General features: G+C 39.7%; 1 protein-coding gene across 1 annotated transcript in view; it reads left to right on the top strand.

Annotated features, from left to right (window-relative positions):
- plxna4 (plexin A4) overlaps positions 1-10,851 on the top strand; it is a 326,516-nt gene extending 315,665 nt beyond the window's left edge. The window contains exons 30-32 of the mRNA XM_028043958.1: positions 4,778-4,990; positions 6,325-6,475; positions 6,935-10,851. Of these exons, the coding sequence (XP_027899759.1) occupies positions 4,778-4,990; positions 6,325-6,475; positions 6,935-7,030 (460 nt within the window). The 3' untranslated portion in view covers positions 7,031-10,851. The remainder of the gene's footprint in view (positions 1-4,777; positions 4,991-6,324; positions 6,476-6,934) is intronic.
- The last annotated feature ends 8,229 nt before the right edge of the window (positions 10,852-19,080 follow it).

Below are 19,080 nucleotides of genomic sequence, written 5' to 3'. Positions count from 1 at the left end.
TAATCCATGTAGAGGACACAGCAGCCATGTGGGAGAAGGTGCTTTTGCAGGAAATCAATAAATGCACCATCCATCGGATGACACGTGGTAGATGTTACACTACACTGGACCTGCAACAAGTTGTCTCAGTTTAGGTTGGCAACTGGTAGTGCTAATTTTAATTAGGGGTATCAACAGCGTAAAAAGTGATGAAAACAATCAATTTTTTCAAATTCTATTTGTAAAATCTGCTAAACCATATAACTTTTCTTTCCTTTTTCATTTGAGAACTACTTTATGAATGTAATGTGATAAATGGGAAAAAGTTCCAGGGGTAAGAATATCTTTGCTAGGAATTTCTGAAGCTTTGAATACCACATAATACATAATACATAATACATCTGTTCTCTCTGACCCACAGGGTACATTACAGAAGTTTGTTGACGACCTGTTTGAAACCATCTTCAGCACCGCCCACCGGGGAAGTGCCCTGCCACTGGCAATTAAATACATGTTTGACTTCCTGGATGAGCAGGCAGACAAACACAGCATCCACGACCCGCATGTGCGACACACATGGAAGAGCAACTGGTGAGTTCAAATCGGCAATATTTACTACTTATGAACACAAAATTGTTGACACATCAGGTGTGGTTTCTTTGATAGAAAGTTGTTTGCTCATTTGTGCTGTGGTCTGGCTTTTTTCAAGGCCTCTTGTACATTTTGGCACGTATACCATAGCAGTGTCTTGTCACTGCCAAGTTCCTCCATGTGCTTCTTCTCTTCCTAATACCCATTAGCCACAGGGGTGTGTAATCTTCGTTAAAGCCATTCACAAGAGGCTAATCCAATTGGCTGCCAAGACTCTCCATGATCATCATAGGTTACTGGGCCAAAATAATGCCCGTCACTGTGGAAATCTCCATAGTGACAAATGTGCACTTCCGGGTGCATGAGTACACCTCTAGATTAATATCCCCTTATTAATTTAGGCCACGTTGACCTCTGTGAAACCACTTTATGAAGCCTGGTTGAAGTTGAATAACCAGCCACGAACGGGAACTGAAGAGAAATGAAAAGGTGATGAAGAAGAAGTGGATGCAATGGGAGTTAAATACACTAATAACTCGTTAGCCTTCTGGCCTCTGTCAAGATCCCAGCATGCATAGCACAGAGTGAGGCTCAGAAGGACAATTCGAGATGGAGATTGGAATTGGTTCTTGGAGGCCAAAGAGGAAGTGTTTGCTTTTCATTTTAATTTTGGTATTTCTAGTGTCATGTCATGGGATAGTTTGCGGTTTTTAAGTATTTTCTGACAGCAGAACAGGTTTTGTAGTATTATTTTCTTAATGGGCTCCATCTGTCATAAATGACCAACAATCTATCATAGGAAACTGTCAAAAACTGCTGAGACTGAGCCGGTTGTAGTTGCTTGAATGTGCATCTGCCTGCACCTTCTGCGTGAATATGCATAAGTTTAAACTGGAATATTAGCTGTGACAAAAGGCCAAGAGTAGAGAATAATGATGCAAGCATCTCCTCCAAGCTGAGCCCCCATCCCATTAAGTCCCCCATTCTCATTGTCATCATACACACCATTAACCTCAGCTGCAGTGAAAGCTTTTGCACCTCAATGCAACCCCCAAAGTCCCATTTACCCCCGTCCCCACCCGCCAAGTATCACAGTATAGCCCTGCCCTTAAATTATTCCCCCGCCTACCATTTGCCTCCTATCTCATTTTCACGTGGTTCTTAATGGTGTTACTATGACGTTAGGTTTCAAATAACATGGTCTACACTGAAAATCTGAATGTTTCTTCAGTTTATTCTGCAAGCTGTCAAAAGTGAAATTCATTCCAGTTTACCTTTGCTTTTGTTAAAGTTTCAGACACTCTGAAACCAACTTGCATACTTTTATTTTCTACAGAAGCTTTAAATAACATAAATGCTCACTCGTTTTCTTCTGCATTGTGTTGAGTTCAGCTGTGGATTTATTTTTGCAATAAGTCTCTACATAGTTGAATCACTGGCTCTAGGAGCCTCTCCAGATGGTATCCTTTGGATTAATGGCAGCGTGTCGGCGTCTGCTCACATCTTCTCTCTTCTGTTTTTTGCCTGCCTGTCGATTGCCACAGTGTGTTTTTCGTGTAGAGGAGATAGAAGGAAATTTAATTACTGTGCAGAACTGTCACATAGATGTGGATCATCTGTCCTCAGTGCTACTGCAGCACCTCCCTACTCAGACTATAAACAGCCCTGTTAGGATAGAGATACAGATTAGTGCATGTTCTAGTCATAATTAATGTGCCTTTCTCATCAAAATTTGCATATTGGCTTATTGAAGTCCTTTCTGGAGCAAAGCCCACTAGATTGTGTTTATAAAGCTCGTCACTTTCCTGGCTACATTGTAATGCCTCCAGTGTCACATATCCAACCATTTGCTTGTTGATGGTAATTACCCTCACTATGGATGCACTTCGAGCAAATTATATGATTCTATAAAGAAACTGGGTTTTAAACTTCCTGTGAAAATATTATATATCCTCAGTATGTATATGACAGTCATTTACCTGTGTGTTGTACCAACGCATTTGAACTATTCAGTGTAGAATTATCATGTAACAAACAACTTAAATGTGTTTGAATAACAATATTTTTGGGACTGAATTTGTAGGTTTCTCTTCAATACAGACAGTGTTACACATACACTCAACTATGTTTAGTCTCAGTTTAAACTGCTTAGCTGTTGATGAAGCTAATAGTGAATCATTTTATATGTATTTTATTAACTTTTCACAATACAGGCAGTTTCAGAATTAGTAATGAGATCCCAAGCATGATGCTACCAGCAGTTTGCTTGATTAAAACCAGTTTTTTAGACGTTTGTTCTTTGGGCTCATTGCCACTGTAGACCCCAAATATTGAGTTGTAAGAGCAGCTACTGCAGACAAATAAGTCGTTCTTTTTAAATGACTTTAGAAGAACGTCCTTATACCCATGTTACATTAACCATGAAACATCAGCAAGTATATTACCTCAATAAAGAGCCTGAATGAATGTTACTTATACAATTAACTAATATTTATTGCAGTCCAAGGAGTTCTTTGTGATATAGATATTACAATACATTTATAAGCATCACTGTGATTTTGTTGCTGATTATGTAAAAGAAAAAAAAGGATTCTGAGCATCAGTAGTTTCTATATACTGATGAAAAGTTAGACTGCCCATTAAACCAAATAAGGCAACTTTGCCTAAAAGGCCCCATTAGCTGGCCTTTGTAGTCATGAATCAGTGGAAAGGGTCTTTTTTTTCCATGGTTTCATGCACCACCCATCATAATTCCTCCTGGATAAGCGAAGCCCTTGATCTTGGCAGATGATATTTACCCCTAATCCCCGACCGAAACTCCTGATCAAAAAACATCATTCATATACACAGCATGAGCCAACTGCCAAATTTACACGCTTTGGTAATTTTTAGTGGGTGATGCACAAGAATTATGATGGAAATTTTAAAAACTAAATTACAAAATTCGCATGGGGGACTTCATCATTGTAACAACCACTGCCCTATTGAAAGAGCAGATTGCCAATGATCACTGCAGAACAGCAGTGTTGTTAATATCCCTTTGATCCCTGTACCTAATACCACTAGATTATTTGCTTAGATTAATTTTGCAGGCATAATACAGAGATCTTTTCCAATACCAAATCCTCTTTTGTTAGAATGTACATCTGAATTGCTTTTGGGCCAAAATACATACCACTAGTGTTCTGCGAGTATTTTAAATGATTTCATTTCCTTTTTTTAATGATTATTGTGCCACTGAAACACTTGTACTGGTTAGAATACGCTGTCTGTCCTGATTGATTTTTTCCTCATATCACCTAAAAAGCTTATAAAATATTAAAGCTACAGTGATCCGCACAGCTCTTTGTTAATACCACCTGAGCTTCTTTCACAGCAGCCCCCAGATAAAGCTGGCCCAGTATCTATTTATTTTGGCAGAAACAAGCTCAGCAAATAAAAAGACTTGTATATTTTTATCATTCTGGACAGGCACAAAAATAGGACCCACTTGCACAAATAAGCCAATATGAATTGTGTCACAGTGCAGCCTCAAGTGAAGACTGCTGGACACTGTTTGAGAAAATGAGAACCGGCCACCACCTGGTTTTAAAGATAAAGCCTTTATTGAATTAGGCAGATACAGGAGCAACAACAGCAACTGTGTACTTGCTTTTCAACATGATTGAATCTTCACCCCCTCTGGCAAGTAATATGTTCATGCCTATTGACTAACTCACTGTGGCAAATTTCAAAATGACATTTAAACTTCATCTTAAAGCAATTCTGTGTTGCTTTGCTTTGTTTTCTGTGTTTGAATAGCTAGATTAACATAATGTCATTCACATGGAGCTCATGATTTTAGTCATTTTCATGACTAAAATTAAGGAACATGTGGAGAAAACAAGGGACCAAAGCATGGTGTTACACCTGGAAGTCTGTAGTGTAAAAAAAATGTTTAACACAATGTCCACCCTAAATAAAAGTAGCTCATAAAGATTTATAAGTTATTATATCCAACAGAAGGAGGAGGTTGTTACAAAAGCAACAGTTTGGCATCTTACAGAGGGATTTGACTGCTTCTGCCTAAAACTGTAAAAAACAGAAGTTAGAGTTTTCTTTGTCCATGTTTAACTGATGATGCACTACAGTAATATAAATGTCAATGCCTTGACTATGTATAGTAATAATAGTTCACCACTAAACTCTTTTGCTCACCTTTTTTCAGCCTACCTCTGCGCTTCTGGGTGAATGTGATCAAGAACCCCCAGTTTGTGTTTGACATCCACAAGAGCAGCATCACAGATGCCTGTTTGTCTGTGGTGGCCCAGACCTTCATGGACTCCTGCTCCACCTCAGAACACCGCCTTGGGAAAGACTCACCATCCAACAAGCTGCTTTATGCCAAGGACATCCCCAGCTACAAGAGCTGGGTGGAGAGGTGAGCACTTACTGGATGGATGGAAGGAGAGAGAACTTACATTAGCTATGTGGCTGTAGCACTGATCTATGAGCTGTGAAACCCCATCCAAATTACAACACAGTGAGGATGGATGGGAGTGCCTAGGGCAAGAGAGCTGCAGCGCATGTGAGGAAAAAAAGAGACAGAATATTAGAGGTACAAGCAGCAGAATGTGGTAATGTTAAAATTAAGACTTCACATTCTTTATTCTTTATCACCAATTAAATCCTGAATAAAAGATAAGACACTGTAAATTGGTTTGCAGTATCTAAAATAGCTAGATACTATTCTGATCTGAACAATAACCAAAAAGTTGCATTTTAAGCCACTGAGGATCTTCAAGTTAAAGGCTAATTACATTTCTTTGCATCAAGACTGCATTCAGTACATGTATCTGGTGTCTTAACTTTAGTGGACATCTGTCAACATAATGTGAAAAAGCTTAAGGGGTGTAAATGCTTTGCTAGGCCCTGTAACATTAACATTCTGACTTAAGTAATTTTGAAATATTTTAAAGGCTCACATGTTAGCTGTCAATTTCTACCCGCAATGATTTATTTTCAAGTCACAATTTACATGCAACTGATTTTAAAGTTTACATTTTGTGACACAGTCTTTCATATTATAATTGATAATTGTTGTAGATTACACTTTTTAGACCACTGAAGGGCATTTTCAGGTCAAGCGGTTTTAAAAGCTGTATCAATGAAAGGATAGTTGGAGGAATTGTGAATGTAGCACAGACATTTGTGAGAAAATAGTTAAATAGTTCACTTTCAGGCTAGATAAAAATTCTGAAACAAACACACCTGCTTTTTGCACTAACAATGCCCTGCTAGGAGCTCAGCATTACTGCCTTCCAACACTGAGCAGGTGTTGATGTGAGCATGACCTCTGTGAGCAACACCCACCTGTCTTTCTTTTGCTCAGTTTGGTCTCTGAGCTTGTCTGGCAGATACTCGCTCACACACGCTCCTAAAATTATTTAGCTATCCAGCAGGCCTGTCCTCAAGTGGCTGCAGCTACAGGAATTTAATATGTTAATAAGCTGTTTTAATTAACATAGCTGAGCAGGGAAACACAGCTGTTGCTGACACTGACTGATTGCCTTTAACTTAATGGACCATGTGTGCATGTCTACTGTTGTGGTGCTGAAATCTGAGGCAGCACAGCCTCCTCAGTCACATTACTACAAAACACACATGTGGTTTCTATAAAATATGCATTAGCTAAAAAATAATTAATGGGAAGTAAGAAAAAATATTAACACCTTTCTCTAAAAAAAGTTTTCCTGCTACTTTGTTTCTCAACAGGTACTACTCAGACATTAGTAAGATGCCAGCAATCAGTGATCAGGACATGAATGCCTACTTGGCAGAACAGTCACGGATGCACATGAATGAGTTTAACACCATGAGCTCTCTCAGTGAGATTTACTCGTACGTGGGAAAGTACACTGAGGAGGTATGTAACACCGTTACATTTCTAAAGAACGCTCTTTTCAGAACGTGAAACATGTCAATCCTTTATTGTAGCGTTGGTGACTGAATATTACAGAATAATTTAAAGAGATACATCAGCCATCTGCACAGTATGTTAATTACTAATCCGTCAATACTTTGTTGGGCCTCCTTTGCTTACCTACACAATTCCACTCTGGTCTCATCTCCATTCCTTCTGGGATTTTCACCATTGAGTTCAATGATGAGTTTCATTTTCTGAAATAAATGAGAAAATAGGGATAAAAACATTTAACATGATATGTATGGTTTCTAAACTGCTCAGCAAAACAGTTTTAATAATACTACAGCTGAGTAGTATTATTGAACTATCCCTTTACATACTGTAATTAATGATTTTTATTGATATGACAAGTAGATTATTAATAAATGTTCCATGTTTGCCTTCCTGTCCTGCAAACAGATTGTGTGTTCACTTGAGCAGGATGACGTAGCCAGGAAACAGAGACTGGCCTTCAAGCTGGAGCAGGTGGTGGCCTTCATGAGTCTGGAAAGCTGAGGACCGCACTTCCCAGGGTGCACTGGGAAGAGACCCCGTCAGAAACCGAGCTGTGCCTGAGCGAAAACCTGTCCCCATTTTTTTCCATCATTTGACTTCCACCCTCAGCTTTTCAGAGATTACTTCTTCCTCAATTTTTCTTCTGCTTCCCTCCTCCCTGAGAGATATTTTGTTTTCCTCATCAACACAGCTGCATAGACTAGTTTACCTGAATATTCGCGAGGGGTGGTGCGCAGCTGAGGTCAACGTCTCCTGCAGTGCAATGTGGGGCGTCCCTCAGCTTCCTCACAGGGGGGAGCTTCTTTGGGGGATTACTTGAGAGCTGGCCATATTGGCGTCCTCCCCCTGCTGGATTAAAAGAAGAAAAAAATTTATGTTGCCTTCAAGAATTTACACTGATAGTAAATCTTTGGAAACTACAACGTAGGGTGTCCATATGTTGAACTTTTAAAAAATAGGATAGTTAAGATAAAATCATCTAGAGTTCTGTTTAATGTAGTTCTAGATTCAACATATGGCATCAAGTGCAAACATCAAGAGTGATGACTGCAAGCCAAATGAACACCTCTGGAGAAAATTAATGCAAGAATGGTTTGCCAAGTTTACACTGTACCTTCAAGCAAAGCATACATATCCGTGAATCTGGGTCAAATCCAGGCAAACCTAGAATGTTTTTGTGTTCTTTAAATGTAGCTCGGGTTGTATCTAAGGACAAGACTGATGGGGTGTGGGGAGGGAATATCGCTCCCTGAACTTTTCCTCCCTGAAACAAAGCAGAGCATCCTCAGCCTTTAGCTTGTTGTACCTTTCACACCTTTTTACCTGCCTAGTGTACTTTCAAGAAATAAAAAAAAGCTCATGATTTCTGCTTCCATGGCTATTGCAAATTAAAGCTATTAGATCAAATACTAGAGCCCCACCCAAGTTGGATCCTCTGATTAAAAAGCACACAACCAACTCTGGAAGACAAACACCAGAAGCAGTCTCTTCCAACGGTCTATCAAAGCACACACAAAAATACACAAGAGAAAAAATAAATCAGCAGCTGCCCAGATATCCACAACAACCCTAAGGAGCTAAAGGGAGAAGCTGACTGAGATGCACGGAGTAAGAATGACTGAACACAGAGTAGCCAGAGATGGCTGACTGCTACCTAAAGGGGCTTTGTTGTCTGAGTAGTACGTCTTTTCGAGGATGTTATTATTTAAGACTTTCACTTGGGGAAAAATGAAACGAGATGGACTTTGCTGGTCAGCCAAAAACCAAAGGAGCTTGAAATTTTCAAAAAACAGTCAAAAATGTATTTATACATTTTAAATACATATTTATATGTATTTATAAAGTGCCACCGAGGAACTGACAAAAGAAACCATATTGTGACTGGAACTGTAAGAAGCCTGTGTGATTTTTTCTGACCTCAGTGTGTCGAGGTGAGAGGCTCCGTGGGCGACGTGATCCGATCCTCCCCGGTCTCTCCTGCTCTCGGCACACCAGCTGCCCTTTTTTTGTCTGGCTCCTCGATTAACAGCTTATCTGTTTTGCACAAGCATTGGAGATGGTAGCTAGCTGCATATGGCAAAACTCCAATTTCTTGAGGCACTCTTTCTGTATTAGTGTAGTTGTCCTCAGTGGTGGCAGGGGGCGGCCTTCTCCAAGCCTCAAAGAAAAGAAACAAAATTCTGTCAGCATCACAGACATGAAGAGTAATTACAACTTGTCGGACATACGCCGGCACCATGAGAGTGAAAGAGTGACTGAAAGTGATGATGGAGGCGCCCTCCGTACCTTTTGACCTCTGCCCTTTCTTTTGCCTTGACAACGTGCCCCATGTGGTGATGTGAATGTGTGAAGACCGCCCTAGGTCCACCTTGGGTCCTTTATTGGCTTTTTAAGCGCATGTAAAATGTAAACCATTTAAGAAACTTATTTTAAAAAAAGTGAAAAACAAGAAAACTAAGCCTTGCAATGATGATGTGGATATGTTCTTTATTCTTTCTTTTGCTTGGAAGAACCGAGATGGGAAAAAGTGGACTGTTCATATAAGAAAAACTGTTGTTTAAGGTGGAACCTTTATCCTGTTTGGCCTCCTGCAGAGTTTCATACCCACAGTTTTTGTGAAGTGGTAGTTGCTAAATATTACAGATATTTACCTTTGCATGTTGACCTATTTGGATGGTATGAAATGGAAATGCCTTGCTCAAAGATATTCATATACTCCTGCAACTACTTGGGAGATTTAGGTCTACCATGTCTTTCATTACAGGCCATCAGTGCCTCCTGTGTGGTTCATATTTTGGGTGAGAAAACATACAAACCCTGCAGTTGATTATTTTACCACCCATCTGTTGAGCTTGGACAGAAAGGAAATGTATCAAGAGCACAAAAGGAACTTACTGATGAAAACCAACAGACATTGCTTCATTTAAAAAATGATTTTGGCTAGAGTTGCCCCAGGTTTTTGTAAAACTTGAACCTGTTGATACTGATTCAGAATTTTCTTCAAGTAACTGCCAGCAGCATTTAATGTGTTAGAAGTGCAGTAAACATTACTCACTAGACCCTTAACCCTTGGCTCCAAACATTTTGAAATCCAATAAAACTACCATGTTGACATCTCCAGCTGTAGATCATCTTTTCTTAGCGATAAGTGGGTCAGCACCACTATTTCAAAAAGGCTGAGTTTAATCTTTACACAAAGTAAACTCTAATTTTACCTCTCAGAGTTACAAGGGCTGAACAACAATGAAAATCCAGCATATTCTATGACTAAGTGAGGTTGAAAGTTCAAAATCAGAAACTTTACTATAATGCATTCAGCCGTCCTGGAATCTACAGAAGTTGGCTCCAGTTCAATCCACTTCTTGGCCAACTCTACACAATATCTTCAAGGCATTTTCAAATTCACCATCTTCAGGCATACAGCTCATTTCATACTCTAAAGTTTGACATGAAAAGAACATGAATACAAAAGTAAAAAATGAGAGGAACCAAAGCCACCAGCAGCCTGAACAAACAGCCAGTATGTCTCCACAGAATGTAACTTCTTTCTAAATAATGTCTTAGTTTATTTATGCTTCCTCTGACTTCAAAACACATCACTGAGACTTCTTTATTCAGTAATGGCTTCCACACTAAAGAGTGCTTTTGGCACAACCCGCTACCGCTTAGGGTATAGTATATTCACTGATCAGGGAAAAAAAATATGTGAAAATAATTGTTCACCTTTTTCTTATGAGGAGATTCCTTGCCTGTTGCAGTTTAGAGAAGTACACTTAGACAGGCAGTTGGTCTACATATCAAAGATGTTCTGAATTTTAAGAAACAGCAAACTGAAACTTTCAGTAAAGACTCTCTATACATAAACCATGTCTAAAACACAGAAACAATGAAAAGCACAAGCTGAGAGTCCTTGGATGTCATTGTAAAACTCTCTCCTCAGTGCTACTTCCCAGCTTTCCTTTCTTCCTGGCTCAACATTTACCCTCCGACAAAGGTTGCCTGCTTGTAGCCTCCTCGTGCTACCAACAGCACAGATAAAGTTTCCACCTTCAAACATTTTGTAGGAATTTAAAATGTCCTCCTAGCTCAGTGTTATCGCAGGTGTTACACAAACATGGTAGAAAAGACTTTTACTAGATCATATCTGAAAGATAAAGAGTATCTTATTGAGAGATAAAAACGAAACCTGGGGAATTATAAGGCGAGCTTCTCTAACTTTGTTATAATTGTATACCTGTGTATGTAAATATAATGCATTCCTATTTTGCAGTCAAGAACAAAATAATATTTGTAATATAGAATAAACTTTATTATGAAACAAATGGCTGACTAGTTCTTGCTCATTGCCTCATTTTATACAATGTTTCAGTTTGATGGATTAAGCATTATTTTGCAATCTGTCTTATGCAAATAATCATTCATTCACCTGGACAGTTTTGTATTTTACTGGACTGGACTGTTTGTAGAAGCTGTAAAGACCATAATGGAAGTTCAAATAGATATTTTTGCATAATAGGTCTCTTTTAAAGCTGCAATTCAATTTCGCTGTTTCTTTCTAAATAAAGGTGTTAAATATCTGAGAAAGCAGCCAACCTTAGGTGCGTGTTCACAATCCACGATCAGATGGTGGTTCATGGCATTTCTGGAGATCGCAAGGTTGCCGATGTAACACTCCTGTAAAGCACAAAACAAATAAATAAAAATGTAAAACCTTCCACAGGACCACAACCTAAATGTGTCAGTATAAGAATCTATGGAGCCGTTTCTGTCTTTTCTTGGCTTGAAATGATAGTCTATTATACAAATGACAATTCATATCAGCTCACATTTGTTTTCACCCCCTTTGACTTGTGTTCAGCACAGCTGAGATCATCTCAGATCTACTTTTTTTTCTTATTGTTGACTGTGTGGGTGCTATAAATGTACTGCTCTGTAATAATAGTATAAGTAGATAAAAATAGCTTTAGAATATGCACTTAGACAATTGATAGTTTGACCAAAGATCACCATATGCAGGGATTATAATGAACCTCCTTAGGTGTTGCATCATGCACACAATGTATAACAGAAAAAAATCAGCAACAGGAAGTTAACATTCAAAGGCTATAATTTCAGCCTGTATTTAGACGAGCAGAGGCTGAGTACAAAGTAAAGGCATCCAGTTCAATAAACACCATTGTCAAAGCATCAGATGCTAAAGAAAAAACTTTCCATATTAGTGACAGACATCTCACACAGTAGCAGTGGAATGAAACACAAACTATATATGCAACTGAATAGTAATCAAATATTTAACATCTGAAATCCATGTTTAACACGTAAAAGTCACTTATTCAAACAAACGCTACCACGTCTGGCAAGCGTTGTCAAACTATTCTGCCAGAAGTTTGCAGATGGCTACAAAAGGCATAACGGCTATTGCTGCAAGAAAGTGCCTGAATATGCAATTCTTACCTACTGTGGACTAAATTGAATCTAAAGTAATTTCAAGTATTTTTGCAGTTACTATTTTTGAAAGCCGGTGAAGTTGTCTGTTGTATTGAGTCTATCCCAATAAAAAATGTCCAAATGATTCAATAGTAATATTTAAATGAGCTTTATGACAATTAAACTGAATTGAATTGGTAGCACAGTATTTACCGTCACATTTATATCAAAGGCGAGAGCATGTAAATGTCAGAACTGTGCAGCTGAACAATTTAAGCAAGTTCTGGCACCAGTTAAAACAAACATGCATTTAATCTCCTGAGGCTTCGCTGTCAAGAGGCAGATTTAAAAAGTCTTTACTCTTTCATTGAGGCGTTTCCTGGCATGATTCAACCCAGGTTACTATAAGAAAAGGACGGCATGCTTGAAGCAAGATAAGGAATCTGCAGAACTGGTAAAGATTAACTGAACCTGTAAGCCCTTTAGGTAATCACTGCCTATAGGGAGTTTAACTACAAACTGCACTAAATGTGCTTCTACAGTTAAATCTGCACTCCTCCTACCACATCAAAGGCAGTTAAAATATACATTTTGATTAACATTTTCCACGTCAACATGTTATCTTTCCAAACACAACTACTGTTCACAATCTGCATGATAAATTCCTTCACATACTACCTTAAAAATAGCTTCCTTGGGACAAACAGAATTGGAAAAAAGTCAAAAAGTTAGAAGAATTGACAAATGTGAAGGAGGGGAGGAGGTGAGTGAGATGCACAAAACAGAGTGACAACTGGCTGGATGGGTAAATATAGACAGGGGGCTGTGGCACTCCAGCAGACTGAGTGGTTTGACAGGGAGAAGAGATTGAATTGGCCTAGAGTCACCCTCCATATACCGACCAGTGAACTGGGAGTAATGGGTGAAAAATAGAAGGAGGGATGGTGGGAGAACAGAGAGGAAAAGAGCGAGCCAAAGGAGGAAGGCCTGCCGAGTTTTACCCTAATTTTCTGACTAGTGAGCTGGGAATAATGGAGGGGACACTGGAGGCACCTCTGAAGGGCGGCGGGTGGAGAGAGGCTGGATGGAGGTAGTGAAGGAGGGAGGATGATAGAGAGCCGGCTATGATTGCTTTGCACCAGGGTGGCTTTCCACACTCCCATGATCACGACAGCCCTTTAACCCTGAAACCCCCACACTGCCATCAAACCCACAGCCAGAAATAATGTGGCTGTGGAGTTTAAAATACAAGATGTGAAGGTCTGCTTACATGGAGATAGAGTGATGAGTAAAGGAAGAGAGGAAAACAGGATGATCAATAAGGCTGAGCCCACTGTGTTAGAGACTTCAGCCTATATTCATTCAATGGTTAAGAGACTTATCCTCAACCACAAAAAAAACACTATTACATTTACTGTCAACACAGTAATATGAGTGACAAATCTCACTCCATCAGTAGCTGTGTCAAAGTTCTCTAGGAAGGAAACTAATGTGATGACAACATGAGGAAATGAAAGATCCAAAGCAGCTCTCTGTTAACATTATGCCATGTTGACGTATGTTGATGGCAAAAGCAAATTTCATGTCCATCATTTACAATGAGTGTGCTTATCGTTTTCTCTGAGTTTAAAAACACTTCATGCTTATTAATGGCTGGGGCTGGCTAATGGTAGCAGCTTGTCAGATGTTTGTGATGCATCTTTGCGTTTGGACTTAAAAGAGCAGAGAAGGGGGGATTTCAGAGGTGTCAAACCACTGAAGGTGCTAAGAGCTTCAATCTTTTTTTTTAATTTATTTATTTTTAGCATTTCACTCATCTTTGCTCTTTTTCTACTTGGAAAGGTTAGAAGATGGTGAAAGTGCATCCATTTTTCAAACTAACCACTTTGTAACTCTTAATATGAAAGATGAAAGTTACAAACACATTCATACCCTTTACGGGTTTTTTTCCGTAATATAACACCATAAAACTTCATGTTTTACTTAAGACAGACAGTACAGCACACTTGTAAAGTAAAAGGGAATTTACATGTTTTTCTTTTTTGAAGCAAATTCTAATCTGAAAAGTGGCCTGCATAACAAAGCAATATTTTGCTAAATAAAAGTTCAGACTGAATGTTTTGTTTGTTCTTTTCAAACAACCTTTTTCAGCTTAGCCAGACTGGATGGACATCATCTGTGTAAAGCAGAGTCATTCTAATGTATGAATATGATTTGACCAAAACCTTTCCTATGGAGCTCTGAATGTAGGCCTGTCAACAATTTTATATCCATCCATCTTCCCATCACTCTCAGCCACTGACATATTCCTACTGCAGAACAGTATTCCCACAGGATGTTGCTATGTGTCATGTGGTCAGGGTGATGTGCAGTAAATTGATTAAAGCCCAAAAGCTTAAAATTGACCTTAAATCGCTCAGAGCATCTGCCTCTAAATATAGGCTGTGGCAAAACACAATTGTTTATCTTTTCTTGCCCCTCTGTTAAGGCCACTGATCATTAACTTGCTGACAGATTTTACCACCTGAGCTGCAGCTCTGTCCACAGCCCCTCCAAAGTATCCACAGGCCTCTGGGACTCTTCTCTGAACATCTATGAACAGCCTCTGTGGACAGTGTTCACTTCCTCTGAAAAGACTTTTTTGATTTGGAGCTTTGGAATGAAGTTCTTCATCTCTCTCTCCTCACAACTGAATGCTAGGCAGGCGGGCAGGCAGGATGGATGAATTGACGACAGCAGCTCAGCCTGGACACTCGGTGAAGGGTCTAATTTCAGCAGTGGACTCAGTTATTGACAACTGCAATCACAAGCAGATGGGAGCAATTTCTGATTTATTGGTGCTCCGTCTGTTCTGTTTCTGTAAACATTTGTGTTGCTGGTGGCAGGAGGAAGAAAATCAGAAACACAATGTTACGTCCAGGAAAAAAAGGATTAGACTCTACAGATGGAGGAGGAAGATGCAAATCTGTCAAGCTTTTTAGCAACAAGACTGAAATACAAAGTAACTTGCTGAGTCATTAGTGGAGTTACTGAGTAGAACAAAGAGTGTGGTAATTCTTCAGCACAAAACCTGCAATATTTCTCCTCTGTCAACCGTGTGATAAGCTAATAAAAGGTGAAACTGCTTATGACGACTTATATTGATAAAAACTAATGCCTCAAATGCTAATGATTAAAACCTCATAGGACAACCTTGAATAGACCTAGATTTAAGAGACCAGATGCATCCAGTTATGCTAAACAGCAGCTCTGCTTCCCTCACACATACATTAAGTCTCTTTTTTTTATTGTCTCAACAAATCTTCTCTCCCATTCCAGCTCCTGATCAATAACAACCATGCAGTTCCTTCTAAGCTGCCCATTTGCTCCCTGGGCTCCAGTGCCAAATGTTCTCACCGAAACACAAATTACCAAAGCAGCGTGAGTCTATACAACACAGCAAATTGATTATCTAGTTGAGGAGAACACAGAATTTATTTTTACTTCATTGTCTGCTTACATGTCCGACACGTTCCTCCTGCTGGTAATGGATTATAGCTGTGCAACAGATGAGCGCAATTCAAAGGATCCCATTAACATGGAAATATCTATAAGCTGCAACGGACATTTTGATCTTATTTCTTGTTTCAGTTCTGAGTTTTGGGGAATTTGTTCCAAATGATCTGAGAAATGTGCAATAAATTTAGTCTTTCTGCAGTAATGGTACTAAAATTAATGGATTTTATATGAACATATGCACAGTTACAGACAAAGTGTATATACACTTATCATTTACATGAATTTGGATATTATTTAATTGATTCCTATTCCGGGCACAACCTGAATTTATTGAAGATTTACTTTTGTCCACACATGATCAAAATTACACAGAGGATCAGATGCATACATACCCCTACTGATATTTGGTTTTATGTCCATGAGCAAATTAAATTTTGACTAAATTCTTTCTGTACCCATCAACAAGATTATTCTTTGATATTTGACACTCTTCTTATTTCATTTAATAATAGTGTCAACAATTTTCTTTTGCATAATTGTACATACATCAGACAGAAAGGGGATTAGGTTATTTATCATTTTAAATTAATATAAGTACATCAAAAATGTGTATTAACTGGGTCAGAACATAATTTATAAGTTATTTTTTGTGGACCCCTTTATTTTGGATGGCAGGCAGACCACATTATGTTTACCTCTGGAAGTTCTTCTCATTGCTTTCAGTTTAAAAATATTTTGTTGAATTAAAATCGAGTCTCATCCAAAGGCAGATGATTGTGTCTGTTGTGCTTTGATTGAATCATATTTGAAAATTCCTCTTCTTCCAAGCTCCTGCATGAACACATAAATCTATCTACAAACTAGTAATAGCACTCTCTCTATATATTACATACTTCATGCCATCCAACGTCGTCACCTCCCTGCAGACTGTGTGGGACGGGTCACACTGGCCAGGTTCACACCAGCCATGATGAACCCATCTGAGCCGAACAAATGCACCTTGGTTTATTGTGACTGGAGAATGTGCAGTGACATTAGGAAGTGAGTTTGAGCTTTAGAAACTAATTTCCCATTCATCAAATCCACACCAAGTCTAAAGAACTTATTTGTCAATTTTTCTGTGTTAGGCTATACCACTAGAGACATTTCATGAGTCCTTCTTACTGATGGAGCCCAATGGTTTGTCATGGGTCACAAATCTTCCTGCCCAATCATTTCTGTCAATATTCCATTCTTTTTTTTTCCTGGTGGTTGTTCTCCAATCAAAGATGTATCTCACAGGCAAAAAATGAAAACAGCTCTCTACTAGTGAGTTAAACTCTCCTGAGTATTAAATCTAAACTTAAAGTTCCTGTGTTTGATTGTTTTAAGGCACCTGCTTTACCAGGATTTATCTGTATGACAGCCATATTGAATTTTGAGGCAAGGAGTTTATGAGATACCACTGATTTTTCCACTTAAAAATCCAACTTAAAGAGAAAATCCTTAAATTTCCAGTTCTAAATAAAAATGAGCTATAACTAACCATCATTCTGAAAAAAATCTCATCACAAAGCACCAATGAATGGATACAAGAAATTGCTCAACTAGGTGGTATAATAAAGTACTAAATTTTAAGACACAGACCCAAGACTTTAAAAATGACCATCACGAGTAATAAAATGCACAGATACTTCTGCAATTCTTGAGTATCCCCTTTAATATGAGAGGGATCACTGTTTCTGTTAGGGTAGCAGACAAAGGGCAACACTCTATCATCCCCAGCCACCTGTGGGCTGCTGCTCCTGCTCCAGTCACATTGCCACCGCGTTTAGCCCTCTTGCGATGGACAGGAGCCCATCAGCTGGACTCGGTGTGAGCTCTGGTTTCTGTGAGGCGACTGCTGTGTGATCCACAAAGACGAGTCCCAGCAGGCATACACTCACACAAAGCGTTGGAACAAACACCCCAGCCTGCAGTGACTCACCATAAGTGAACAAAGCAGCACACGTTTTCGCAGCTTCTGCAGCAACAACATTATGAATATGAATGACCCTCTGGCTCAGACTGCAGCAGGATGCACCATTCTGTGCGGTGTTCAAGCCCTCAAGATGTCAACACAGAGACAGAAGGGCAAACTGAGAAACAAATCTAACAACACAGTGTGGGCCAACAATTGGCTTAAGGCATTAGTCAGTGATCCATTACTGAAAGAATAAAAGGAACCCTGTCCTGGAAGTATTTTAATGCACCTTTTTAATGCTGACAATTTGTAAAGAGCTGAGTGATTTTAACCAGTCGTTCCATTTAACACCTCCCTGAGCCCATATAAATCAGGTAGCTGTCCATGTAGTAAACCTAAAGCTCGATCAGCAAGGCAGTGGAGCTTGAAACATCACATCCTTGGTGCAATAGGTGAAAATTGGAGCCCTGCAGTGTTTTAGCTGTTTGCTTCTCTTACTGTTTGCTCATTAACAGCCCAGCACCTGCCCCTTTCTGGCTTGTTTGTGCATGCACATTCCCAGCTTGAGCTAAAAGTTTGTAATTCACTGAGCCGACTTGTCTGGAGCCTCGTGACGACAGCTTGCTGAGAGGGTGCAGATTGTATATGGGTGGAAACGATGGCAGGAAGATTGTCCTCTAATCCAATTCAGTGGAATCCATTTGAATAATTGATGTGGGGACATAAATTGGTCCATTCCAGATGTCCCCTGCTCCCTTAATCAATACTGATTCCCTTAATCAATGGTTGGCTGCCCAGCCCGTGGCTTTGGCTGTTCTCCTTCAACAGTGCCATGCTCTAGCCAGAGCTTCCCTTAGTCCAAGTCACAGGTGGTTGGCTGCAAAGTGGCTGTTTGCAGTGATAGACTCTGGGTAATTGAGGCTCTTCCCCGGCGGGGCTGTGGTGGTGGAAGCAGCAACAGGGACTACAGATTGGCATGGTGTGACTTCCACCAGGAAACGATGGAGGATGCATTCAGATTCTGCCTTCGTTTTACACAAACAGTGAAATAATTAGAAGGGAGGAAGAACATGAATGGACACTGGGATGGCCTGCAGCAAGAGGGGAACTTATTTGTCTTGAAGATCCAGAGGAGGACAGACTTATTGAGACACATGTTTGTTTACCTCAAAACGTTCATTTCCATACGAATAATCTGCTAGTGAAAAGTCAGGTAAATCTGAAGAGCACACACAGGGAGATAATGGTGGGCAGAGGGAGCTGAGTGCCAGGATGCCAGGACTGAGACGAGGCAAAGGGGTTTGTGACAGCTGGGTGGCACAGCTGGGGGAGACAGATAACCCTCGATCTGTTTGAGCTGACAAAACACCCCTCCCTTCCCCTCAGAAGAGGAAAAACAACTTCACCTGGCTTTTCTCACATTCTCTTCATCCCTTTCTACCCTTTCCTCTTGTCCCATAGGACACCTCTCTCTTTCATTCAACCTTTCATTTTACTCTTTCACAATCCATGTCCCAGTTACATCCCTCACCCTTTCAACATCCTCTTCATACCTTTCTTTGTTCCAGAAGACCACTGGAGTGCACCTGGCCAGTGTCCTGCTGCTGTCAGCAGGACGATGCAGAGATTCATTAATGTGTCACCTTCTTTGGCCAAAACAGAGCCAAGGGAGTTAAACGATATA

This window comes from Xiphophorus couchianus, chromosome 17, assembly GCF_001444195.1.
Source record: "Xiphophorus couchianus chromosome 17, X_couchianus-1.0, whole genome shotgun sequence".
NCBI classification, from domain to species: domain Eukaryota; kingdom Metazoa; phylum Chordata; class Actinopteri; order Cyprinodontiformes; family Poeciliidae; genus Xiphophorus; species Xiphophorus couchianus.
This window is presented reverse-complemented; position numbering and strand designations above follow the sequence as displayed.